The 27,340-nt window shown below is 37.7% G+C and overlaps 2 protein-coding genes across 7 annotated transcripts; both read left to right on the forward strand.

Moving 5' to 3' along the window:
* Nucleotides 1-2,940: 2,940 nt before the first annotated feature.
* On the forward strand, nt 2,941-18,690 carry LOC121861717 (glycerol-3-phosphate phosphatase-like). Of its 6 annotated transcripts, XM_042359631.1 has the most exons (7): nt 2,944-3,100; nt 3,326-3,435; nt 10,653-10,813; nt 11,173-11,310; nt 11,776-11,986; nt 15,612-15,753; nt 17,275-18,690. In XM_042359631.1, exons 2-7 carry the CDS (start codon nt 3,348-3,350, stop codon nt 17,453-17,455), a joined length of 921 nt encoding a protein of 306 aa, XP_042215565.1. In that variant the 5' UTR covers nt 2,944-3,100; nt 3,326-3,347; the 3' UTR covers nt 17,456-18,690. The 6 variants fall into 6 exon arrangements, 2 of the variants coding, with proteins under 2 accessions (XP_042215565.1, XP_042215564.1); XR_006088064.1 differs by lacking the exons at nt 11,173-11,310; nt 11,776-11,986; nt 15,612-15,753; nt 17,275-18,690 and adding exons at nt 7,587-7,841; nt 8,386-8,648; nt 9,188-10,479 and having other exon boundaries at nt 2,941-3,100; nt 3,323-3,435; XR_006088063.1 differs by lacking the exons at nt 11,173-11,310; nt 11,776-11,986; nt 15,612-15,753; nt 17,275-18,690 and adding exons at nt 7,587-7,841; nt 8,386-8,648; nt 9,188-10,479 and having other exon boundaries at nt 2,941-3,100.
* Nucleotides 18,691-21,246: 2,556 nt separating this feature from the next.
* LOC121861718 (transmembrane protein 147-like) lies at nt 21,247-25,208 on the forward strand. The gene is made up of 4 exons (XM_042359632.1): nt 21,247-21,402; nt 23,916-24,051; nt 24,323-24,544; nt 24,860-25,208. The coding sequence occupies exons 1-4, from the start codon at nt 21,326-21,328 to the stop codon at nt 25,109-25,111; spliced, it is 687 nt and encodes a 228-aa protein (XP_042215566.1). The 5' UTR covers nt 21,247-21,325; the 3' UTR covers nt 25,112-25,208.
* Nucleotides 25,209-27,340: the final 2,132 nt, after the last annotated feature.

Genomic DNA, 27,340 nt, shown 5'->3' on the forward strand with positions numbered 1-27,340 from the left:
AGAAATCGATCCCTCGACAACAACTGCCATGGATCGATTCTCAAGGAAGCAAGATGAGAGAACAAAGTGGAAATAAAGAGAGTTTAGATAGCAAGACTTGTGCCATACCCTGTCAAATGCTTTGGAGATGTCGAGGGCCACGACAAAGAAGTTTCCCCATAATCTAAGAGGATGACCAAAGATGGGTGCAATAGGAGAGCAGATCACCCAGTAGATCTTGCCTGGTGAAAGCCACACTGGTGATCAAACAAAAGAAAAAGGCGTTCAAGGTGACGGAGGAGAAAATGGGAGTTCAAGATAGTTTCGAAAATCTTAGAGAGGGATGAAGTTAGAGACGTGGGAGGCGTGGTTAGAGGGATTAGAATGGTCACCCTTCTTGGGATGGAAGCTGAACCAAGGCATGCTTCAAGAAAGAAGAGGAAAATTTTGGTTTTGAGAGGCAAAGGCGAAAGGGCGAAACAAGCACAGGGAGGCCAGAACTTCAAGCACACTCCCTCAGAACACAGCGAGGGTGTCCGTCAGTCCATGCGCCTTACTCACATCCAACCTGGATAACACAGCAACCCTGCAGTGGAATTATGGGAAAATGCGCCAGGTTCAGTAGGAGTGCAGGGGTGGGAGGGGTAGAGTGGGAATCGTCTACAAGGTGGAATTAGAGAATAAGGTGCCAAGAGGTTCGCTTTCTCCAGGGGGAGGATTGGCTACTTTCAGAGTTATTGGGACGGAAGAGGGGAGGGAAAAGAAAGGCGTGCAGAAGTTGTTACAGATGTTTTTAGCTCAGGACCAGAAGGATATACTAGAAGGAAGAATTAGTCGGGACAGCAGTCTTTCTTTTAATAAAAATTCCCTTGGCCCTACGAAAATAGCCTTTAACGATTCCTAGAAGTAATAGAAAGAGGTGTGGATAATAGGAGAATGGTTTCGCAGCTCGATATGCCCTATCTCACCCTGCAAGCAAGAGCAGGAGCGATCAAACCATGATTGTAATGTGAAAGTTTTGGTAGAAGATGGGATAAAATGCACTCATACCGCCCTGTATAACCCCAGCTAATGCTGTCAACAGCTGACTGAGGCATCCCAGTGGAAAAACATTCATCCCAAGAGAACAAGGTGAAAAGAAATTCTGTAAGGTTATGGCTTCCCGCCCTCGATAATTACCATAGTTGACGTTTAGAGGTGGGGGTGGTCATTACTTTGATTTGATTTAATAGAAATAAAGATTTGTGATCAGAAAGACCTAAAGAGGCAAAAATTAGTATATGAATAGTGTGAGGGGATAGGAGTAAAACAAAAGATCCAAGAATGTTGTAAGAGTTAGTCGTGTCGATCAGGAACTTGCTTGCGTGTGGGGTGTTTGACTATTTATTTCCAAATCATTAAGTAAGGGAAAAATTCTCCCAGCTCCGCTGGGTGCATCCTTGGGGCCTGACCTCTCTGTGATGTTATTGAAATCCCCTAGGTAAGAGGATCTCGGTGTTGGGGTGTGTGGATAGCAACGACTCATGGCAAAGTGGGGTAGTCAAAGAGTTCGAAATAGTTGGTAGGGGTGGGGAGGGGGCAATTATAGGGAAACAAAGAAAAATAGTCACCGTGAGTAGAGATATTTTTAAATTAAAATGACATCACTCAAGGGAGATTCAAGATCCGTGGGTCAGGCTACCGAATTGTGCGTGCTGCAGTGGCTGTACCTCCCTTAGAACAGAGTAAATTCTCCTGAGGTTGTAGTTAGAGACTTGAAAAGGTTTGGGTGAAGCTGCTTTGGTCAGTTGAAGTTCGGAGAGTAGTAAGAGATCGGGGGAAGAGGTTAATAGATGGTGCTCCACAGAAGAAAAATTGGATCTCAGTCCGCGAATGTTGGAGAAATGAAGCGTGAAAAAAGCCGATCCTCCAGCAACCGTAGTGGCGTCAGTTGAGGCCCCAGTAGCTTGATGATGATCAGGTCGGCCCTGGGGTCCACAACCTTCCCGACCAGTGGGACCCATCCGAGAAGGCCCCGCTTCAGTATTAATATCAACTGACATAGGAGAATAAAATAGAATGAATAAAACAGATCAAGAATGGGTAAGGTTTTAGTTGTGGTGTTGTCAATAGTAGGAGAGACAGTTAAGACCCTGCAACTGAGTGTAAATGAGGCAGAAAGTCAGATCAGCAACCTGGGACTTGGTCACAATTTTCGTGGTGCCATATGGCACATTGTACTGGGGATGAGGCACCACAAACCTAGATAATCCCGGGGATAAAATGGTCGTCTCGCTGTAGAACTTTATTGAAAAGTCCCACAACACATCATAATGCCCAGAGAAAGGTCCCACGAGCATAATCACCACACCTTTTTAAGGTGGTCCAAACGTAATTTGCCCTGAATCTGTATACTTGTTTAACTTCAGGGGTTTAAATTTAACAATACATTAGTCTCATACATATAGTTTGAAAAACATTTAAATTAGATACCTATTCACAGCTGGGTGATCTTGGGGTATCCTTGGGGTAAACCGGTAACAATATATTTCTTACACGCAGATATTATTGGTGGTACAGTATCTGTAATATTTTAAATATTTATTCTAGACTTATTTCGAAATCTGAAAACCAACAATCGAAGACGACTGCCTCAGAACATGATTTTTTTTATACTTTATAAAGAAACCGCTACCTCCAGAAGGAGTAGGCTTACACTAGTTCGATTACGTTCATTTTTCCACAATGTTCTTACTATTATAGTAAGTATTTTAAAAAAGGCGACAACTTTTTATTTTCATAATAAGTATGATTTTTTTTTTTTTTTTTTTGCTCTATGATCATAAATCACCTGTAGTGGGCAGGGTATGAAGGATGAGGGAAATTTTGGATAAAAACACGATGAAAAACTGATCATATGACACTAAAATGATGTCTCTACGTGTTTTGTACGCGAGGAAATTAATTATTCACCGTAAATACTCATCCGAAAATTCAGCCGTCACCGTGTGTCGTCAGTGTACAACTCATGTCCATACACCGTGATGCTTCAGCCAAGTTGCTTTTATTGGTACCAGATATCAAAATAAATACTCTGCTTTCTGATTTGTATGGCTGGGGATCAGGGAGCCTAGGAAGTTAGGTAGGTTAAGTCCGGTTCCATTAGGTTCTAGTAAATGTCGCCTATTTTAAAATACTTACTACTGTAGTACTGTATAATGATAAGAACATCTGTGGAAAAAAATGAACGAGATCGAACAACACCTGGCAGTAGAGGTGTTCTCATACATTAACGATTATCTGTTTGTCTTTTATTAAGATTTTTGTTATTGGTTGGATCACTTATGTTGTTTCCGTGTCTCAGCAGAACCAGCAGCTGAAGAGAGAGGATGCCTGGGAAGTTTCCTCAACTGGTGGAGAGGAGTCATGTCAAAGAATTCCTAGACAGCTTTGACATAGTTCTTACTGACTGTGATGGTAAGTACTGTCAATATCTGGTAAAGGATGTAATAAGAATTGAGCAACATTATGCAACAACTGTAAAAGTGTGACTAGAGCATTTTTGGAATCTTTTAGAAGTTGATGTAGGCAATTAACAGCTTAGAAGTGGTTTTTAAAGGTCTAGTTAGGTTATTTAATGTTGTTTAGTCAGGAACAAGTGAAGATTGGAGTTATGGAATCACTTGACTCCCCACAGGTACCATAGTCCAGAATTCCCAAACTATGCTGCTCACATCTGAAATTGTACAGGTATGAGTTCTGAGGGTGTGCATAATGTACAATTTATCTGTAAAATTATAGTTTCCGTCATCCCTATGTGTTTCCGATGGTTTGGGCGTGTTTTGAATTATATTGATCTAACCTAACCTAGCCACAGAACCCAGGAGCTATATCTAACCTAACCTAAATTCCTAAGATTCCTCAGATGACCCAAACTAAAATATAACCCAATTTGTCTTTATACAGGTAGTTAAAGACTTAGTGATTATTATGAAGTTTGGCAATATTTGACAACCTATAGTATTACCACGCTAAGCTGTCCCGTAAGCCATGCCCTTCATCTATAGCTACAAATAGCTGATTGGTTCCTCAGAGTATTTGACCTGTGGGTTATTACCCGGAAAAAAATAAATTACTGGGGTATATTATTTTAGATAATAACAGTTCTGCTTACCAATTGTGAACACGTTTAGTTTGAATTTTCTACGAACCAATCAGCTATTAGTACAGAAGAGGGGCGTGACTTATGGGCCAGGTTGGTGTGGAAAGAGTACAGTCACCAATACCACTACAGTAAGCTTACATTGTTGAAGATGATAGTTATTTTATTATACTTGATATAGTTAACTGGTCTGGTATGGGAAATGTGAAGAAACGTTGATGTCTATTGGTACGGCTCATGTGTGGGCAGACTATACAATGATATTTTAGTTATTAAGATGCCCTTCTTTCTGACTAAGCTAACCTAACCATACCATTAACATCACAGTCTGCCAATATGGCTGCTGTACCTATATCCACTACATTTTAAATTTACTGCGGGAATGGCAAGTAGACTTTGCTATCATTCGTAATAGAATTGTAGTTCAGTCGTCATTTTTGTCTGAACAATACATTATGCTGAAGACAGTGATCACGGAAAGCTTGTTTTTTTCATCATTTTATGGCTGCCGTGAGACTGTGGCATTTAACCATTTATAAAAGATGACATGAACCTAACCAAACTAAGAGATCACCTAAGCTTGTACAGTAATGTTATGTTGGTTAGGTTGGGTCACTTTGTCACGTCATCATTTATAATACAGTATCCCTATCATTTGATTCTAGTCTCATAAATCACCAAATTTCAACAGCTGACTCAATGCTTGTACATATTCATTTATGCAGGGTACCAGTATGCCTGAGTTCATGGCCATTTATTCTAGTTTATTGCCAGTTTTCTTTAAAAAATTGGTAAAACCCTACTGCACATATTAAGAGTACAGTGACATCTCCATTAGTCGGAACAATTGGTGCAGAGCACTTCCGGGAATGAGAGATTTCCAGGTAACGAGACGACTCTCTCGAAACCGGAAAAATATCGCTCATCCCCGTAATTTTCTGGGTAACGGAAAATTTTTCTTTGAATTCGCAGAAAATGCACCTGATTTTCATCTCTCAAACCCAGAAAAAATTCTCCATTCCCGGAATTTTCTGGAATTTTGCAGGTATCAGGAAAATTTTCTCGGAATTTTCCGGAAATTGTGCCCTTCGGAAAATTTAAATTCCATGTATCGGAGAGTTCAGGATTGAGGGATTCCAGCTAACAGAGATATTGCTGTACAAAGGTTAAGTACAAATTACTGAATGATAATTGAAAAATAGGATGCCTCTTAATACTGTACTAGAATATACATTTGGTGTTTATGTGCTACAAAGAGTATCTAAAAAAATTTTTTTTTGCTAGACAATAATTCCAACAGACAAAGGATTTTGACAACCCAATCGAGACAACAGGTGTCATAGTGTTCATTTTGACATACATCGGACCCCACCTTGCAGATAATTTCTGTAGCGAGCATACTATACATTATTGTGTTCTGATTCATTTTAATGCTGATTTCCAGTGTTTTATGTTTTCTAATTTTAAACACATTTATTATTATTTACAAGCAGTGAAATATGATGTTCGATAATCTTCATTGTATCAAAAATTATTCCAGTTTGTATTGCCATAGCTTTTGTGAACTCTTATATGGGGTTTCACAATTTGGGAAAACTTAGAGTTTGGAAATTCAACACAACAGTGTATTATTATTGTTAAGGTGTTTTTGATCAGTTTGATTGGCTGTAGCTACTAGTGTCAGGGTCTTCTGGCTCTAAATCTTAAGTCTTCACTTTGGACTTGGACAGTAGATGGAATTTTAGGATCTGTTCTTCATTTATGATGTTAGAAGTGATTACACACCACTTATACAATTCCCAAATACCTGTAGATGACTTTTTTTTGCAATGACAATTTAAACTCTCATAACCTAACGTATTCGTCTAAGTGGGATGGCAAAAAATCACAAAAAACAACAACACAAAAACAGATAATCAACCAGATGGGAACAGAATGGTAAAACATGGAACCTGGGGTACAGTATATAGAACTAGCACAAACACCGTATTACTGGGTAATCTTTACAGACTAAATTCCGCAATAATCAAAGAATGCCAACCATAAAGAGTCAGATATTAATTAACACATGTAGACTAAGATTGAAGAGTAGTACTGTACAGTGATCTGCTATAACGCGTGTTTTGATAACGCGAATTTGCTCTAACGCGATTTATGAATTAGGTACGATATTTGTATAACGCGAATGCTTGTTTGCTATAACGCGATTTTTGCTTACTATTTCTCCAATTTTGTGGTACAGTATTAACTGTGAATATAGTAAAGAAGAATATCAACAAGAAGCGTTCTGGTGATAGAATTCCCGGTGATGATCGTAAAAGAAAGGATATAACACTTGAAGAGAAGCTCGATTTTATCAACCTCAAAATCACCCTTCTCCCCCATCAAGTAAAGTGTTACATTTACTGTATGATTTCATTATTAGATATGAATGTAACATTTATTTAGACTGTGCTATCCTTTGTGTTAGGCTAACTACTAAATTTTTTCGATTTCGAGTAATCTGCACCTAACCCTATTTTCTCCATAAGCCCTGTTATTTCTATTACGCGATTTTCTATAACACGATATTTTACAAGAACACAATTATCGTTATAGCAGAACTATGTACTAAAAAAAAAATTATTGTAATAGTAGAGCGACACTGAAAACTTGCTTCTGTTGTGTGTTGTAACAATATTAGCTAGAGCAAACAAAAGATTTGTTCTATAATGGGAGAGAACCAAAGCTTCCATCAGCAGTGAAAGACTAATGACAATCTGGAGTACGAATGCAACAGGAAATTTTTTTCTTTTCTGAGGTAAATGATTGTTCAATATGTATCAGGTGATTATTCCATTGAACAAGTATATTTTGCAGTGCTTGTGGTTCTTGTCAGAAATTAAGGTCAGATGTTTTCAGGGTTGGCAAAAACCATTTTTTTTTAATTGTTAGGTTAGGGTAGGGCTTTTTTATTGGATACCTAACTAACCAAAAATACAAAATTCATCATACAAGTTTACATTGATCCAGTTTGTATGTAGACAATATGGGTACACAGTGAATATATACAAGGAATGTGGGTATAGAAACAGTGTTCAACATTAAGGCAGTTTGACCAAGGATAACCAGCAAAGCCACCAGATGCTTATTTCCAGTAGTGTTGAGATCTTTATGTTGCATTAAGAACCAACCTCTCATCCTTCCATTGCTGTTAGATATTGATTTAGTGCATTTACAGTCTCAATAAAGTATCTTAAAAAAGAAAGTTACTTTAAAAATACATACTGATGTGTAATGTTCTTGTTAAACAATTATTTTTATCTCTTTCATAAGGTTACAAATGATGTGGGTAGAGTAGAATCAAGTCAATTAGAAGTGTTACAGTTGCGACCAAAATTACCAAAACGGAAGTAATGTCACACCATCAGTGCTGCTACACACAGCCAAGAAAATCCTACAACCCAAGAAAATAAAAACATTTCAGGCCTTATGACACCAAGAGTATCCATCATGGACGATCACGAACTATACATGGCAGAATTTGCGGATGAAATACTGAGCAGATCCTCAAGCAGCAAGATGCTCAGTGAAGACAAGTTCCTCGCCATCATTAGTCATCTCCGTAATCCTCAGGAGAAGGTTTCTCCCAAGTTCAAGTGGTGGGTGAAAACAAAGTGCTTCAGGCTCCTTGACCTTCCCAAACATGGCTTAAAAGATGTCCTCGTGATCCCAAAAAAAGGTAAGCTGTGTCCTTGACCTTCCTGAACTTAATTGAGAAAATAATGTTATCTTTTCTATAAAAAGGAATAAAACAGTCTCCAAAAATGAAACATTGTATTGTACAGTACAGGTATTCCCGAATCTCAAATTTTTTTTATATCTTTCTTTCACTGAATATTTTAAGGATCTCCTGGGTTTCCAGGCTTTGTTGTTTAGAGTCCAAGTGAGGCTTTAGTTAATCTTAGTCCTAGTTGAAAATATCCATAAAAACTCTTTGTTTACCTTAGTGCAGTATGCACTGTCAACTGATTTGAAGTGATAAGGATTACTAAGCTAAGTGTACCTGTGAAGTGTTAGGTCTGTCCAGTTACCCTACTTTTTATACATGTCACACAACTCTCCAACAACTTCCCCTCTTTCTATTAAGTTTCTGTAACTCTTAATCTCTCTGTCCCATTACAAACGATAAAGGAGGAATAGAGATAATATTTACAGTACAGTAGTTAGAAAGTATTATGTTTATCATCAATACCAGTCCTGAAATTTTATTTCTTATTTCACAGGAGCAACAGTTAGTCGGTCATCACGGAGTTACCTTAAAGTGGTCAACACGTGTAAATTGTATCATATTATACACAAGTTACACAGTCAGTCTATCCCACACACCGGCTACAAAAAGATACTGAGGGAAGCCAGCAAAGAGTATTATGGGATAGCAAGGAGCTACGTTCAGCAGTATTGTAATACCTGCCCCACCTGCCAGAGAGTTGGTCCCACTCCTCCTGTTAAGCATGGCACAAGCAAGAAATTTCTAGATAGATATCAGGTAGGATAAGGCTGTGAACCTCTTTATGAAATTTTCCTCCTCTTCCTTCTCATGCTTTTGGGTTTTTGTATTTGTGCAATACGTTTTCATTAAGAAGTATTTAAAAATATTTGCAAATAATTAATCATTAATCTCATTAATAAACAATTGGACTTTATGCATTGTTGCTTATACTGTACAAGTATGTACACTCAAAGTTAAAACTTGCATTACACTTACCATGACTTACTGGTATGTTTTGAAACCCATGATGAAGAATTTTGATAAAGTTCAGGCTTAAACCTTGAAGTTTTGCTGTCACTTTACCTAAATTCTTCATCATGAGTTTTGGAACAGATTGCTAGGGGGTGTAACATCACTTTTTTCTTTGTTCATATTGTATGACCAGTAAGTTGTATATTTACATATCTCTCTCTCTCATGTATGTGTGTGTTAATGTACAATATAATACAGGGGTACCTTTTATAAGACCATACAGTACATTAATTTAATAAGTGTTTACTCTTGAGAAATCACTCATATCATTAAATCTTTTTCAGATTAACCTCATCAGCATGATCCACTGCCCTGATGGCTCTTACAACCACATAGGACATGTTACAGACCACATCACAAAGCTTCATGTGCTGTTTCCTCTTAAGACCATTACAACAGATGAAGTTTCTACCATGATAGAGGAACGGGTGCTGGCCTATCTAGGACCTCTCCATATGTTCCTCAGTGATGTTGGTAGGAAGATTCTGAACCTGCATACCATAGACTACTTCACTCACTGGCCGGGAGATGATGGAGAGAGAAACAGTCAGTTAATCGAAGATGAGCTCACCAAAATGAAGGCGAAGAGCTCCTCAGATGACTTCCCGTGGGCCTCCTGGCTGCCTCGCATCATGTTCAATTTAAACACAGCAGTTCACAGTCACAAAAGAGAACAGTGTTTATGAGTAACTCCTGCTGCCAACCTCGCAGACATGTTTTCCATGAAGCAGTGTTGCTATTCATGCAAGGAAGGTTTTTACCAGGAAGTTGAAGAGGAAAATCCAATCAAGCTCATTAAGAGGCAAGCCATTCATCCACCATTACAGTACCAGCAATGAACCACTGAAGTGTATTATTTAAAATACGAACAACAGAAAGGTCTAGAGGAATTTTTTTTTTTGGGGGGGGGGGAGAGGGAAGTGAGAGGGAGTAAGTGAAACAAAGAACAAAATACATTAATATATATCAGTATTTGTGGTAGCTGCAGGAAAAAAATCAACCCACCAATCATGCCTTTTGAAAGAAAAACAAATAAAAATGAATTCATCTTTATTTTTATTTTGACCTTTGATACCAGATATTTTAAAGAAGGTTATAGAACTTAATAATAATAACTCAACCTAAATGTACAGTATACTATAGTTTCTACAGTTTTTTAGATAAGAAATACTGTACTGTACTCCAATGTATATTTGGGTACAGTACTAAGCAAGAATATTACATTTTGATCATTATTTTGACTTAATCATAAATACAAATGCAATACAATGAACTGAAAAAATATCCCAATATTACCATGCAATTTAGAAAAAATAAGTGATACAGCAGCTAATAACTGTTCAGTATTGTTTTAACATCATAAATTTAAGTGGTGATGTTTACTGTAGTACTATACAGTTTTCAAAATCTTGTACAACTTCAGAACACAGCACTATGGGAACACTGGATTATGGAGACTGGAGTAGAAGTCCATTACAATATTGCAAGATGGTTTAGAAGTTATAATATGATACTTCTGGAGACACAGATATTCCAAGAAGTTGCACCACATACCTGTGCATAACACTTAATTAAGGTGATGAATGATTTTTGTGTAAGCTCAAGGTATGTCCTGTTAGAATACCCGGTATACCAGCTTGGATTACTCACCCAACTTTTTGTTGTTTAATCCAGAATACATTGTGTAGCATACTGATACATAAACGTGGATGTTCAATAAATAATATTTATATTGATTTTTAATTCTAGGAGTCTTGTGGTGTGCTAATGCTCCAATAGGCAAAGCAAATGAAGCCTTAAACCAACTGAGAGCTTTAGGGAAGAAAATCTTTTATGTTACCAACAATTCTTCAAAATCACGTGAAGAATATGCTCAGAAGTGTAAGAAACTTGGCTTTATTGCTGACAAGGTAATGTAATACATTTTATAATGTGATGATATTCAGTACTTGTTTACAACACTCTCCTCTACTATGTTCTGTCTTTGAGGCCCCTGTAACTGTTGCTTTACAATGCAAGCAAAAGGTAAAGAATTGTAATACTGTAATTACTTAGTTATGGTTTTGTGGGGTTTTCCTTTTAAACCAACCAATTTACTTGTTCAACTGACATATGGGTTTGGACAGATAACTTTACTGACCTTCATATTTATAGACTCACCAGCCATGTTACACTGTTCTTTATGTGCAGTCCATCTACCTATACTGTACTGTACCTTCACTGTAGCACACCTCTGACCTGCCCCTCTCATTGGTGTTTGTTTTCCCAGGAAGAGATAGTGTGTACTGCCTATGTGACAGCCCTCTATCTCAAACAGAAAAACTTCAACAAAAAAGTATACATCGTTGGAGCTTCAGGGATCACTCAAGAGCTGGATAATGTGGGAATTGCACACACAGGAATTGAGGTATGTTATATTTAGTACAGTACCTGGTAACTGTATTGTTTTCAGTAGATACAATATTTAGGGTTTTCTTTTTTCTTACAAGCCTTCTGACAGATGCTGATCCCCTGATTCTGTTACCATTCTCACCTATCAGGGTGGTTATTCCACTGTTGGCAATGTATTCATTTTACAGTTAAGTGCCCATAAGCTAAATCCAATTTTTTTTGTATGGCTCGGTTGTCCTGATTTGATGAATAATTAATAGTTTGTACAGTACTGCAGTGTAGTTCATTATACTGGGCCAGTCATTTCAACCATAATTGCTTTTATAAGATAAGGGGGAAATTTAGAAAGTACCTGTAGTCTTAAGACCATGCTCCAGTCCTACTGAATCTGGAATACCGGGTATTTAATGGACACTCTTTACTTGGAAGATATGTAGTAATCAATACTCTATACCTTTATTGTATTTTATTCCTACTGCAGCCTGAACCTTTTTCTGGGGACGTCTTTGACTTGAAGGATACATTAAAGTTGGATCCTGAGGTAGGGGCTGTAACCGTTGGTCTGGATCCTTACATCAGCTTCCCTAAAGTCATGAGAGCTGCATCATACCTCAGTGACCCAGATTGTTTATTCATAGCCACCAACACTGATGAAAAATTCCCTCTCAGTTCTAGCAATCTTGTAATGCCAGGTAAGATATATTTGTAACTTTATATACATACTGTACCTGTGTAACTAAGTGTGATGTTTGTGTTATTTACGACAGGTAAAGCATTCAATTTAAGTCTTAATTACCAACAGGATTTCTTGTCAAACTAGAGGATTTTTGTTTTTTTCTGTACAATAAAGGAAAGTGTGTATGACGTGATGAGAAAGGCACAGTTTAATATTATTCTCCAGCATTAACTTGAAAGTGAAGATGTTTAACTTGTTGAGTAGGTTAATTCAGTACAGGTACAGTAAACCCCTGCCCTCTCGGACCCCCACAATTCTCGGATAGGGGATTGGCCTCGGACACTTTTTCTTCCATCTCTGACAATATCTGAAATAAATGTACAGTACAATAGTGGATATAATGTGGATGTTCGGTGGAGATTATGTGAATATGTAGGTAAGTTCAAGTAAGTTGCATCCATCATCAGTGTTATTGCATTTGCTTATCATCATAAATAACTCATTATTTCTATATGTTTAACTAATTATTTCTATTATTTACATTATACAGCTCCTCCCCGACTTACAACCACCCGCACTTACGACCTGCCTCGGTCGTACCAAAATTTGGTCAAATTACGTATTTTCGAGTCCCAAAGTCAGTACACAGACAAAATTTTCATCTGTAATTCTCTTTAAAATGGCTGGCAAGCTTAAAAGTTAGAATTTTGTGGTGCTGAGAAGAAAAAGAGACCCCCATTTTCGATTTTCTATGTGTTATTTAAGCATTTCCGACTTACGACCTGGATGTCGGTCCCTAACCCCGTCATAAGTCGGGGAGGAGCTGTACTGTAATTCATAATTAGTACTGTAATATGTTTGTACAATGCCTTATCGTCCATTCATAATATCTTGAGAGTAACTGAGTGAGAATATGTGATACTACCGCAGTATCCACATGAATAGTAGATGATGTGCTGCTTGTGTTGGCATTTATTGAGGGCGAGGGAAAACTATATTTTTATCAGCTTATCAAGTGTCTTCATTTCATATTAAACTTTTATAAACTTTTTTATTGAAACATGAGTATAGTACAGTATTAAAAATATTTAATGCTTCTCTAAGAAATTAAATATTAAACACATATTTAATGTTTTTACACTAAACGCAATGAGGATATGACCAGTGAGTAGAATAAAGTAATAAAGTCTTTGGACACCACTTTTTTCTCTCTTTTTTGTTCATTTTAACACTAATTCCATCATTTCAAAACACTTTTTAACAAATTTTATGTTTACTATACTCAATGCATTGTAGTCCATCCATAATGTCTTGAAAGTAGCTGAGTCAGAACACGTGATGTGGCTGCTGTGTCCACGTGATCAGCTGATGAATACAGTGGTCCCTCAGTTAACAAGCACAATCCGTTCTAGAAGGTTGCTCGTTAACCGAAACCATTGTTTCAATGGGTTTTTGGGTAATTGGTTCCAGCTCACCGAAAATTGCCTAAATTCAACAAAAAAGGTAGAAAAGTACACTTACTTTTAGGTGTGTGTGTAGAAGGCTCCTGGATGATGATGATGATGATGATGGGAATTAGAATGGGGGTGGAGGAGAAGCGAGAAGAGAAGTCACCCCATGGCGCCATTTCACCCATAAAATTTTAGTTCTCTTGGTGTAATTCAAGATTATTTTCTTTAAATCAACACTGCACTGCATTATATATTGTCAATATGTAATATAAATTTCAAAATGACCAATAATTTGCTTGGAAACACAGAAAAAAAGCGTTTAGTTGAAGAAAGTCTCAAGCAAGATGTTACCTCCACTAAAAAGACACAAAGACTGACGCCTGTATGGTGTGTTGAGAGGCTGGATGGCATGCATAAAACTAGTTTCATTACCTTCAATTATGTTCAGTAATTGTTAAAATGACTAAAAAATTTAATATTAAACTTTTAAAATTATTGAATAGTATAAACTTCTTGATATTTGCTAAAATGGTAAGGAATTTAAGCCCTAGAACCGATTACTGTATTGGCGGACTAATACTACAGCTGGTGGACCGCCAAATGCAAGCGAAAACATGTTCTGGTCGGCTCGTAAGAAACTCGTTAATCGAGGGATTGCTTGTTAACCGAAGTTAAGAATCTTATGGAAGGTAACTCGTTAACCGAAATCTCGTTAACCGAGGCGCTCGTTAACCGAGGGACCACTGTATTATCAATAATTTTCTATACAAATTGTCCAGTTACATTGTATTTGTTGTATGTATTGCTCTTTATAATGAATCTCTCAGGGTAGTTGACGCAGACTTTCTTGAACCTAGGTTGGACTCGGACTAATTTTCCTATCTCAGGCTTAATTGATTTTGGACCTAGGTTAGACTCTGGTTTACTTGGAAAATCAGCATTATCGGATTGCCCTTTCCCCCAACTAGTCTGAGTTGGAGAGGGTTTACTGTAGTATATGTGAGAAAACAAAGTCTAGATGGTTTATGGGATGCAAGTATAATTGAGAAGACAGGCTGTCTACTGCTCTGGAAAACCTGGAAAAGCAAGGGAATTTTACAGATAAACCTGGAATTTTATGTGAATTCTGCTCAACTTCAAAATATTGTTATTTTGACAGCAATCTTACCATAAATTAATGGTGTACTATATAATAGGTAAATAATTAAACTTTTAGGAACAAATTGCAGTAAACAGTCCACTCTAATAACTGAATTGTTTGTGTACCTGTCATATTTCATGTTAGGGATCAAATAACCAAATATTACAGGTTAAAAATACTAATTCTGCAATGAGTATTGTCAGAAATGAATTGTTCTTATGATTAAGTGACTTTATTTAAGTGGTTTATTCCACATATTAATCATGAGTCATATAGGTAGATTAGGAGTGTGATTTTTTGGTTTTTGCCAGATTTCCAGCTTTTGGGGAGTGTCCAAGTTGACCCATGTGAACCGCATTAATCCGAGGAGAAAAATATGAAGTGGGGTGTCAAGGTTTTTTTGCCTATGTTCATCACTAGGCTTGGGGTGGGTGGCAAATTTGTCAAATTTACACCTGGAAAACCTGGAAAAGCCAGAGAATTTTTGTTTCTGGCCAGTAGACACCCTAGAAGACTAATTACAAACATCATGCAACAGTCATTATCCAGATTGATCACTTGAATTACATTTTTTTTTCCCAAATCCTTATTTAATGTAGTGAAAAGTACCGATGGTGAGGTTTTTAAGGAAATAAATTTTGACAGAATTTGCCTAAGTGGTAAAACACTGTAGAGTAACACATTAGGTTAGATCAGTCAAACTAGGTTAATACAGATGGGATTATGGGAATCAATGACAAAAGCTAATGGAAGGTGAGGAGAACATTTTGAGCAGCTCCTTAATGTAACAAATGAGAAAGAAATGAAGTTGTCCTGTTTAGGATTTGAAGTATTTAAGAGCATTAATGTGAAAGATGAAAAAATCATAAGAAGAAGAGAGAGAATTTGGGAGACTTATGAAGCATTTTCCAGACTTTCTTATTTATAAATTTTATATCTAAATGTCATGCCTGTACTTTTCACTCATCAGAGAAAAAGTTGCTTGAGAATTACAGTAGCTACACAGTTACAGTTATTCCACTAATTAGATTGCATTTCCCAATATTCAGGGGCAGGTGCAATTGTTAAATGTGTGGAGACAGTTGCTGAGCGTTCACCAGTAGTTATGGGCAAGCCTTCGGTAAAGATGTTTTCTTCCATAAGGGACCAATACCAACTGGACCCCTCACGCACCCTCATGATTGGAGACAGGTCAGTTTACTTTGTATTCATTGTTACAAAGTTTTCAGAAAAAATTATATATTTCTAAATACTGTATGCAGTATATTTTACTCTTAAGTTTTTCCAGCTTAATAATTTTGATAGATATCCATAGAATTACCCAAAATTTTTAGGAGATTAAATAGATTCAAATTTTCCACAGGGAGTTTTTCTTCATGTAAGCTTGGTTGCATTTTCTTCTTCCTGTGACCTTATGTATCTTACCACCTTTAAATTACCCTAATTAAGTACACTGGTGGTCCTTGTAGGTCCTCGAATGGTAGTCCCCATGTTCTAAGGTGCAGGCCTTTACCAAATTTTTATTTATTAATGTTTCAGTTGCTGGATGACTTGTGTTTTAAAAGTTTTTACAAAGTTACTTTTTAAAATTTTTTATTTCCAGTACAGTACACTGTATTTATAGTCTAATTTTATTTTGTATAATACATGTAATATTGACATTATAATTTACAAGTATTTCTGAAATGCAGTATAATATATAAAAGGATGCACCTTACCATAGTACAGTAGTACAGGTATCTGTCATTTAGCGATTCGGATGCGTTCCTGAAAAACAGATCACTGGGAGAACAGAAACAAGAGAATAATATCCTAAACAAGGGATAACGAGAAATATTATCTGTGGAGATGGCACTTAATTGTGTAGCAGTCACCGACTGGCCAACTCATCACCCAGTAGCACTCAGAGTGGGTGATGCTGAGCTGTGGGCTATGTTATTGTTCACCTCGTAATTTTGGATAGATATTTGTAACTTTCTTCATTTTCTTTTACCCTGTTACATGCACACACAATCGTTCATACTGGATGTGCAAATAAAAAAAAACGTAAAGGGAATAAACAGTTCTTAAGTGGTTGGCAGTTAGGATAGAGCTTGGGAGGAACAGCGTTGGCATCTCTTAGCTGTTCTCTGTCTTGTGTCTCGTGAATGATTGTCAAATGGCTATGCAGTACTATACAGTACAGTATTTTCTTTATTTCTACGCCACATTACAGTACAGTATCGTAATTATGTGCACTTGGAGTACAGAATCCCCAGTTTTTCAGACTTTCCTCCCTAATTTTTCCCAGTGAGTCAAAGATCACTAAACAAAATTGCATACTGTATCATTAAACAACAAAGGGTGTTAAAAATTTTAAATTGCTGAACCAAATTATCACCAATTAAACGATCGCTAAATGACGGATACCTGTATTGGAATATTAATGAGTGTCATATACAGGGTGAGTATAAAGTCTTTCCCTGATTACAAACATTTATTACACAAAACATATGCTAGGTACAAACATACAGTTTTTTGCAGCTTAAAATATGCATGAAAAAAAAATCCATGAATTTGTCTACACAATGCTACAACATTCATGTTTCTATCTAGAATGGTCTTCGAGATATGATTTTTCATAATCAGGGAAAGACTTTATGCTCACCCTGTATATTTCCCAGCATTATGGAAATATTACCCGAATTGAAACTGTTATGATATTTGTTTCAGATGCAATACTGACATTCTCTTTGGCAAAAATTGTGGTCTACACACCATGGTAGTGCTGAGTGGTGTTACAGAGATGAAAGACTTGGAAGCTTGGGCTGCCAGCTCTGATGAGGAGAAGCACAAACTGCTGGCAGACTATTACTTACCCCAGCTTGATGATCTTATCCCACTACTTGAATAAGAAAGAGTTGAAAATGATTTAACTTTATTAAAATACTTTGGTTTTATAATCGATTTGTTGACTGGATATTTTACATGGTACTTAAGTATGATTAGTTTTATTCTTCAGTATATTTAAATTACATTGTTGTCACATCTTAATTTTTATGCATCAAAAATTTAAAAAAATTTTCAGAGATAACCATATTTTTTTTTTTAAGCAGTATACATTATGGCTTGTACCAAACTATGTTACTCATTTGTCAGATCCCTGTCAATATATGGGAAAATTATACACTACCATCAGTTTTCTCAGCTACTCAAGTTATATAGAGAATCCTTGAATGCCATGTTGAGAGCATTTAGATTTTAAATACAATGTGCAATGAACTTCTAGTCATTTTTTTTTGGAGTGAACATTTGTGACGTGTTCCTTGAACAGTAGTACAGTACTGTATATATTTTTAGTAAGTTTTTAATTAATTTATGACTGAAATTTATATTGTTATGATAGAGCAAAATAACTCAGGGGTTCCATGTGTTTGAAATTTAGAGATAATTTTAAAATCTCAAAGGTTGCAAACTCACATTGAACCTAATCCAGATTAACCTAACATTATTTAATTATTCATTCTCTTAATCATCCTGACCTAACTTAACCTTTCAAAACCAAACCAACATCTTCATCATCTGGTGAAGTAACATCCATGTTGGTTTGGCTGTCATATATTAGATGTACAGTAGTTACAGCAGTTTGTTTGTTACGACTTTTATTGTCCAGCTTTAATAGGGTTACACTGGATAACACCCTTCTTACATCTGTCCCAACCCAGGATAAAGGATTAGGAGATAAGTGTGTAAGCAAGGGCAAAGATCCATGGGGGGATGCATCTCCCACTGCAATTGGGTTGGAGGATTTCCTATATCCACCCCCCCCCCCTAGACTTCATGTACGTAATTCAGAAGGAAAATTTTAAAACATCCAAAACTCTGAGAACCACAACTTCTGGCTTCCTGTGTTATCCTCGTAGCTCTATTATATTATGCACTATAAAATATACTTGTATATGTAGTTCATACTCTTATGTGTACTTTATTGTATAATGCTGTTGTTAACAATTTTGTAGCTACATAATTGGTAATGTATTACAAATGAAGTATAATGTATTAATAAAGCCTCTAAGTGCTCAACTCTACTATCCATAATGTGTTTTTATTGTACATGTGATATATTTCCAATAAAAATCAATAAGTCTGTCAAAATCGTGTCTTTAAAGTCTTAATGTGACGTCTTATGTAAATTAATACCAGCCTAAGGCAAGTATTATTCTTAGTAACTACCAGGTTAAAATAATGATATTACTGTATTACTACTAAAAAAGATATGATCATTTTCAATGCTAATGTTTCATTCATAATCAGTCAATCAGAATACTGTCTTCATATCTGATGGTTGGTGACCACAGTCCTTCACTTTAAATGTTCTTGGGCTGTTTTACAAATCCTTTAATATAAACATATACGTAATGGGGTTTGTTAGTGCAGCAGTACTGCGTATCTACTTTGTCAAGGGTTCGAGCCTCAGCCCTGACAGGTGTGAGAAGGGTGTTATTCAGTGAGACCCTCACTACCAAACATGGCAGGTTTCCCGGTCCATAGTTTTCTCTTGTATTAACACTGGATAGACCAACCACCCAAACTACTAGTAAGCTGGCGAAAATTATAAAACAAAACTATTATACAGTACCGGGTATAGAACCTGGCCCACCATGAACAGCAAGGAGCCTTAAGCACTGAACCACGATGAATTTACTATCACAAACCTTAACAAAATTCTTAAAGCTCGGGGAACTCGATTAAAAAAGTTATCAGCAATTAGTGCGCCACTAAGAGAGCTCAGGCTCTCAATTCGTCCAGCCATGTCAGTAATGTTATTATTATCCACCCAACATCTGTACCTTTCTGGATTGTGGGCGAGCTACTCCAATCCTTAAGCTCAGCGAGTGGACAAGGACTATGAAATATAAGTAATAGTTAAAGTACAAATATTTTACACGTTCATTGAGGTGTAGTGGATAAGTGTCCTGCCTACCATACGTGGTGGTTCAGGTTCGATACCCGCCATACCTTTATGTTTTTTTTTCGTTATATTATTCCCTAAATGTTATTTAAAGTTAAAGCTGGACAATAAATTTGATTTGTTTTAATGTACTTTTAATGTATATACTGATTTATGTCGGTTATATGACCATGAGTCCGTGTAGAAGCGCTACTAGCCCTGAGTTGAGGCCATGAGAGCCATTGATATACAGTAACTCTTCACTTTCAGTGTCTTTATTGTTCATTTACGTAAGATATTCCATTAAAATACTTAAATAAAAAAAGCGACTCTGGTACACGTATAACAAGAATTCGTGTTTCGAAGCTTTAAATGCTTCAATGAGGCATCTAAATGATTCAATGAAGCTTCAGTGACGTCACTCTGAACCCTGGTATATATGGCCGCGACTAACACATTTATCACCATGGTTCAATTACTTTCTTCCTGGCTGATTTAACCAACTGTGTTCTTGGAATTCTTCGTTGTCTATATTATTTATCCAGTTCTGATATGTTTCTGTGTTAAGTTCAGTCACTTTTTTCCAAATATTTGCAGCTTTGTTGTGTATTTCTACATTGATTGCTAAGAGGTTTGCTCTCTTGTGTAGCTGTTCATTATTGATTGGTCTGTATATTTTATGTTATATATAAATCTGAGGGCTATATTTTGTACTGTTTGTAACCTTTTAATGCTCGTTTTACTAAGAGTGTTCAATGGGATGGGTGGGTAGTCCATAATTGATCATTTCCTCCAATATGTCCTGGAAATCACACATCCTTAGTATAACTAAAGCTGCCTCCCGAAAGTTGGGAATTCTGTACAGATGCCGTAGCTACTTCACTCCTGAGCAGTTGCTCCAAGTATATAAGGGATTCATTCGTCCTAACTTGGAGTACTGCTCTCATATCTGGGGTGGCTCTTCTTCTGTCCAACTATTAGATAGGGTGGAATCAAAGGCATTTCGTCTTATTAACTCTCCTCCTTTAGTCGACAATCTCTCTCCCCTTTCTCTTCGCCGCAATGTTGCTTCACTCTCTCTCTTTTACAGGTACTTTAACGGGCAATGTTCAGTGGATTTGGCATCCTGTGTACCGCCGGCAAGGCCGTGGGTTCGTAACACACGTCTTGCCCGCGGTGCCCACCATTTCTCTGTGGATGTCGGTCACACGAGAATAACCCGTTATAGTACCTCCTTCTTTCCTCACACAGCCAAACTGTGGAATGCTTTGCCTTCTTCTGTGTTTCCATGCTCTTACAATCTGTCTCACTTTAAAAAGCTGGTTTTCCGGCATCTTCGTGGTGTAGATTAATACAGTATAACCTTTTTTTCTATATTTTCAATTTCTTTCCGTTCTTTTTTTTCGCCCCCCAGGCTCCGTTGTGGGTCGTTTGACCTGTGCCCGGGTTGGCTAATTCCCGTAAAAAAAAAAAAAAAGCCGCTGTTTATAGTTGACAGGCGGGAGAATATGAGAAACTCTACCTGCCGCCCTCTAGCCCGTACAGCGGGTTCGTTAGTGCTAAGCTGAAAAGTGAGAAGGGTAATAATTAACCTTTACTGGGAATAAGAATCTGTTGGCTTTGTTGATTGGTGGAATCTATATACTACTAACCATTATTTGGCATACCTAGATTGTTTTTATACATACTTAATCAATGTAAAACTGCATGACGAATTAAAGGTTTAGGGATTCGGGATTTAGGGGTTTGTACCTCGGGTTTGGTGAGTGTGAACCTCTACACCTAACCAGGGCTGGAGGCTGGAGCCGACCGAAGGTTGTTATCAGGATCAACATGACGTTTTTCCACTTTGGAAATTGTATTGCCCTGGCCTATGGGCCGTATTTCCTGACCTACAAATACTCTGGGATGTAAGTATGTTGACATAGTCAATATTAAACCCGTATATGGCTCGTAAGATTATATATTTGTTGGGTTAAAAAGTGGAGGATGCTGGCTAGTCCTGGCTCTGGAATTTGTTGAGGGTGTAACCTCATTTATATAATGGCCATCCGAACTAGGAGTTCAAATAAATTTGAAAGTATTCGTTTATAGGTTCCTGGAGTAGACTAATTTAGAAATTTTGGGTAATATTGAAGCAGACGGTTAACACCCAGTTGTTCATTTTTTCCACGTTCATTAACTTTATCCGGTTCCATGACAAAACCCCAACGGGGTTGTCATTTATCAACACTAATCTAACCTAACCTAACCTAACCTAAACATAAAAGTGTTTTATTTTATATTTTATACATGAGACGGGTTTTGTCCGTTGGGGTTTTATCCGGTTACCCTTTATCCACCTCCTTGCCGGTCCGACTAATTACCCAAATGTCCCAAATGTAGCCGCAATGAAGTCAAATAATGGTCCTACATGAATAAATCGGACTGCCAATCACTTCTCGACTGGTATTTGGTGTCACAAAGTCACAAAAAATTGGAAAACTTACTTTAAGCTGAGTTAATAGATCGCGTGCATGTACCGAGGGAGCGAGTAATCACCCAAATGTAGCCAAATGTAGCCGCAATGAAGTCAAATGAGGGTCGTACAAGTGTAATTCGGGCTGTGAATCACTTCTCGATTATTATTTGGTGTCATAAAGTCACAAGAAATTGGTAAATTTAATTTAATCTGAGTTGTGTTGTTAGGTTAGGTTAGGTACTTGATCTATTAACTCATTAATTAAGTTTACCAATTTTTTGTGACTTCGTGACACCAAATACTAGTCGAGGTTAGGTTAGGTTAGGTTAGGTACATGCACTCGATCTATTAACTCAGATTAAATTAAGTTTACCAATTTTTTGTGACTTCGTGACACCAAATACCAGTTGAGAAGTGATTGGCAGTCCGATTTATTCATGTAGGACCATTATTTGACATCATTGCGGCTACATTTGGGTACATTTGGGACATTTGGGTAATTAATCGGACCCCCTCCTTGCTGATCGGCTCGTTTGCTGCTTGGGCAGCTAAACACGATACGACAGTTTGCTTTTTTAATTATGTGTATTTTCTTATAGTTTTCTCGGTAAACATTCGCTTTAGGACCAAAACGGAAACTACTAACAAAATTAAGTTTTCCTGGTGTATTTTGTGTTGATTCAAAAGAATCTGACCTTCATTTCTGTCGCAAATCAGCCTCCGTGAAGATATGACTTCCCAATTGCCATCAATATTGGCTTTGATGTAGAGGGAAATTGTGGGGTAAAATACTAAACCTTTGAAAACCTTACCTAACCTTTCCTAGCCAGTAAAACCCCTAAAACTTTTAAAAAGCACCGTATTCGTGTTTTTGGTGTTTAGTATGTGATGGTGGTGCTGTTTTCAGTGTTCAGATGAGCAGGGACCCGTAAACTCGTAAGCAATTATTAACCTTTTTACAAGTTAAGAAAGGTTGGGTAAGGCTTTCAAAGGTTTTGTTTGGTGTTCTTTTAAATATTTTACCCCACATTTTTCCTCTACTTATAAGACCTGCCCACTTTGAACAACCAATATTGGGTGTCATATCAGTTAAAATATTCGAAAAATACAAATTTGCAACAGAAACATAATAGAATAAAGTATTTTTTTTCTCATTCTCTATATAAAAAGAATTTTGAAGTTCCGTGTTGGTCCTACCACGAATTTTAACCTGTAGTGGGGCAGGTTGTGTGAAGGTTGAGGGATATTATGGGTTAAAATAAGGGGAAAAGTGATCATCTGACACTAAAATGTCTCTATATGCATTGTGCATTGTACACAAAGATGTTAGTTATTTACTGTAACTTTTCCACCGAAAAATCTGTTGTGTTGGCGCGCGTTGTCGTCTGCTTTTTGTTTCAGTACAACAACCGAGCAGCTCAGTCCGAGTGTACTATAATGTCCACAAAAAATTTTAAGTTAGACTATGCCACTTCAAGAAAGTTGCATTCATTGGTACCAAATATATATAAGTATTTTTTTTTTTTATTTAATATGCTGCCCCGGCTCGGAAGTTAGGGTAAGGTTAAGTTGGTTTCTTTGGTTAGATTATGTTCTGTAAGGTTCTGTGCATTGTCATATTATTTTTATTATTTACCATCATCCAAAAAACATCTGTGGAAAAAATTAACAAAATCAAACAACTCTTTCTGGTGTTATCCGTCTGCTCCGCCTTTACCAAAGTTGCATAATCATAGTACAGTACAGTAAATACCATAATCCACACACACACACACACTGTACTGTACTGTACATTTTCACAAATTTTGTTGCCTGTTTCCTGAATTGTACAGAATTACATAAATGATGTTTATAATTACAATTACTTATCTGTCCAAGCAGCTCTGAGTATTGAGTATTCTATAAGTATATTATGTAAGTACAGTACATGAGATCTATATATAAGTATTATCTCTTTTCCAGGCCAGAGTATGGGGCATTCTGGAAGTGTGCGCAGGTGGGCGGGATGTACATGCTCACTCAGCTCTGTAAAATGCTCCTCTTGGCTACATTCTTTCCAACATCTGATGGACCACCAGAAACAGCAAGCTTGGCTACAGTAAGTTTTACGATAAAATTGGTGTCTGGTCAGATATGCTGTAGAGTACAGGAAGTGCTAAAAGGCAGTAACCTAAGCCAATGTAACCATCAGGATTATGGATCATCCTCAGTTCTAATGGATATCTGTCCTGAGGGTTTAATTTAATTTATTGGGAGCCAATTTGATCAGCAGGTCGAGTAACATAGCTCAGAAAGCCTCGAATCACGTCGACCCCTTGGCTAATGATACTTATTTTATATCTACTGTATATTTCCTTTTTTTCTTCTAGGAAATGGTGAAGACCACAGTCGACTTTGGAGATGTGATGGGACTCAGCATTGTGATGGGTAGGGTGCCAGGTGCTGGCTACATCAAGATACTGATCACTGGTCTGGGTTGGGCTGCTGCTGATCTCCTATTGACCCGGGCCCTTCCCCTCTGGGTTGGTGCCCGTGGCCTGGAGTTTGATTGGAAATATATTCAGATTAGCCTAGATGCAAACATTAGTCTAGTAAGTCACTCTACAGTGTTCTTTATATATTTTGAAAGATTATATGACCCACATAATTTTGTTGTGTATATATATATATATATATATATATATATATATATATATATATATATATATATATATATATATATATATATATATATATGTATGTATATATATATATATATATATATATATATATATATATATATATATATATATATATATATATATATATATATATATATATGTATATATATATATATATATATATATATGTATATATATATATATACTGTATATATATATATATGCTGATATCTATTTTGTTGACAGGTGCATCACCTAAACATGGCATTGCTTGTGTGGTTGTGGTGGCGGAGTGACCTAGCAGCTGCTGTGCGACCCATTGTGGCTGTACTGATGGCTGGATGTGTATACAAACCTCTCTTGCCTCAGTTACTGGCAATTCTGTTGGGGTCTCGTCCACTTGGCTTTGCCCTCCTGGCTGCCTGTGCAACGCCAACACTGTGTACAGCTCTCATAGCTTGCCATATATTCATTACTCACAGTGCATCTTTTCGCTGAAAACAAGATTCTCCCCATGTTACCACAGAATTTTTTCTTCATCCATGTGTTCCTTAGTTACTGTGTGTGTGTAAATATAATAATCTTTTGATCTGAATTGATATTGTTTAATTGAGCCTGTTATATAAATTAATCCATGTATTTTTAATTCTCATAGAAAGTTTAAAGATAGGGTTTGGGTTCTGTATTACAATATTACTGCCAAAGCTAGGATTCCATTCACGCATTTGCATTTTCAATTGCTACAGGGAGCGATTGGCATGTACTGCAAACGCATAACGTTAACGCAACCGTGCCAATGGAAACAACCGTGTGCAATTCAGTGTGATCTATTTTTGGCGCTAACACGAATGCAACTACTAACGTGTGAATGGAATCCTAGCTTTATGATTTATGAGTGAAAAGTCATATGTGAAAACTTCCTCAATTTTTTTCTGAAGTTTTAAGGACAAAGGCCACTGGCACCTGAAATTTACACAGGACGGGGCTAGTACTTTGAACCACTTTCTTCATTTTAATATTGCTTGAGAAAGTGGCAGAAAATTTTGGTAGTTGAAATTCTCAAGACCTTGTCTGCAAATTTCTCAGGAACTATAAGGGATGACTTCCAGTGGTATTTGTTGTACGTAAAAAAGGGATTCATGGTATTCAATTTCAATTTCAATTGTTTATTCCTTGATAGAGGAAGCGGGATCCTAGTGCTGTCACTAGGTACCCCTGTACAATGACACCAGAATCATCTGGCAAGTGTGAAAAGTATATACAGTATAAATATTATAAAGGGGCTTACTAAAGCCTAAGGAAGGAAGGATGTTCCTTTAACACATAATCAATATTATTTACAAAATATCTGGCCAGTATTGGGAGGATCATCGTGTCTCCGTCAGGGGGTCGTGGAGTGGTGGTCCAGCAGGCGTCACGGAAGCGTTGTGTGTGGGGACATCTTAGGAGGTAGTGAATAAGGGTGCGGCTGTCGGGTCTTCTGCATAACGCACAAGAGCGTTGCTCAGGGGATGTGGGGATACCAATCTCCCAAGCAAAGTCATACCCAATGATGATACGGGCAGCAATCACGTCCCCCTTCCGCGACCCTTTCCCGTAGACGTACGAGAGGTCAGGAAGTTTACGGAGGACATCGTACCATGTGGGCGGGGAGTCCAGGGGGATGGCTGCTTCCCGAGCTTCTCTCTGTTTGCGGCGGATTTGGGTCCTAATCTGTAAGAGTGTTCGAGGAACAACGTAGTCAGGTGTGGCCTTGTTGCAGCCAGTCTTGGCAAGGTCATCTGCTGCCTCATTCCCCAAGATACCGACATGACTGGGTATCCATAGGAATGTCACAGGGCGGCCTGCATCCTGAAGTGTGGATGTTAACCCTCGTATTCGGAGGATGAGGTCCTTATTTTCCCCAGATCCAAATGCGATCCCGTCGAGAGCAGACCTGGAATCGTAACCCAGCAAATGCCTCAGCGAGAAGGGCAGCAAGGAGGCTATTAGTTCCAGCCTGGTGGAGATGCGTCAAAACTCGAGAGACAGTTTGATAGGCTCAGGGGCAGGACGGGAGATGTAGACACAGCCCGGCCCTACCTGTGGCGGGGTCAACAGAACCATCAGTGTAGAGGACGACTGCCGGGACCAGTGAGCGATCCTGGAGAGGTGGTGTTGCAGAGAATAACAGGATTCACCGGGATTTCGGAACGAGTCACCGAGGGCAATCACTTCGGTTGAAAATCCGAGGGAGAAGGAGACGAACCAACAGCAGGGGTGACAATATCAGAGGACCGGATGGTGGCCCTCGCCACTGTCTTCTAGATGGAGGTCGGTCTAGGACAGCAGTGATCAAGTTGGTTTGGACAGATCCAGATGGAAACGGTTTGGTAAACTCTGGACACGATCACAGAGGGCAAGTTCGTGTGATTCAGACGGCGGGGGCGTAGTCACTTGGAACGGACAAAGACTTGCATGGTGAAGTACTGGATGCTGCACCAAGGGACCCCTGCACATGGTAGAGGGGCAGACGCCAAAACATATGTCTCGAATAGCGGACTTCAGGGATCTGACAACGTGTGCAGTGTTGTCTCATTAACCCAGTCCAAGGGCGTTCCTGATAAGAAAAAGGGTGGAGAGTACAACACGACCGTGCCACATAGCTTTGTTTTCCCAGTTGAAAGAAAGAAACCAAGTGAATCACACTCTCTGGAGACCAGATCAAGGAGGCTTGGAGGAGGAGGA

The sequence above is a fragment of the Homarus americanus genome, unplaced genomic scaffold (assembly GCF_018991925.1).
Source record: "Homarus americanus isolate GMGI-L3 unplaced genomic scaffold, GMGI_Hamer_2.0 scaffold43243, whole genome shotgun sequence".
In the NCBI taxonomy this organism is placed as follows: domain Eukaryota; kingdom Metazoa; phylum Arthropoda; class Malacostraca; order Decapoda; family Nephropidae; genus Homarus; species Homarus americanus.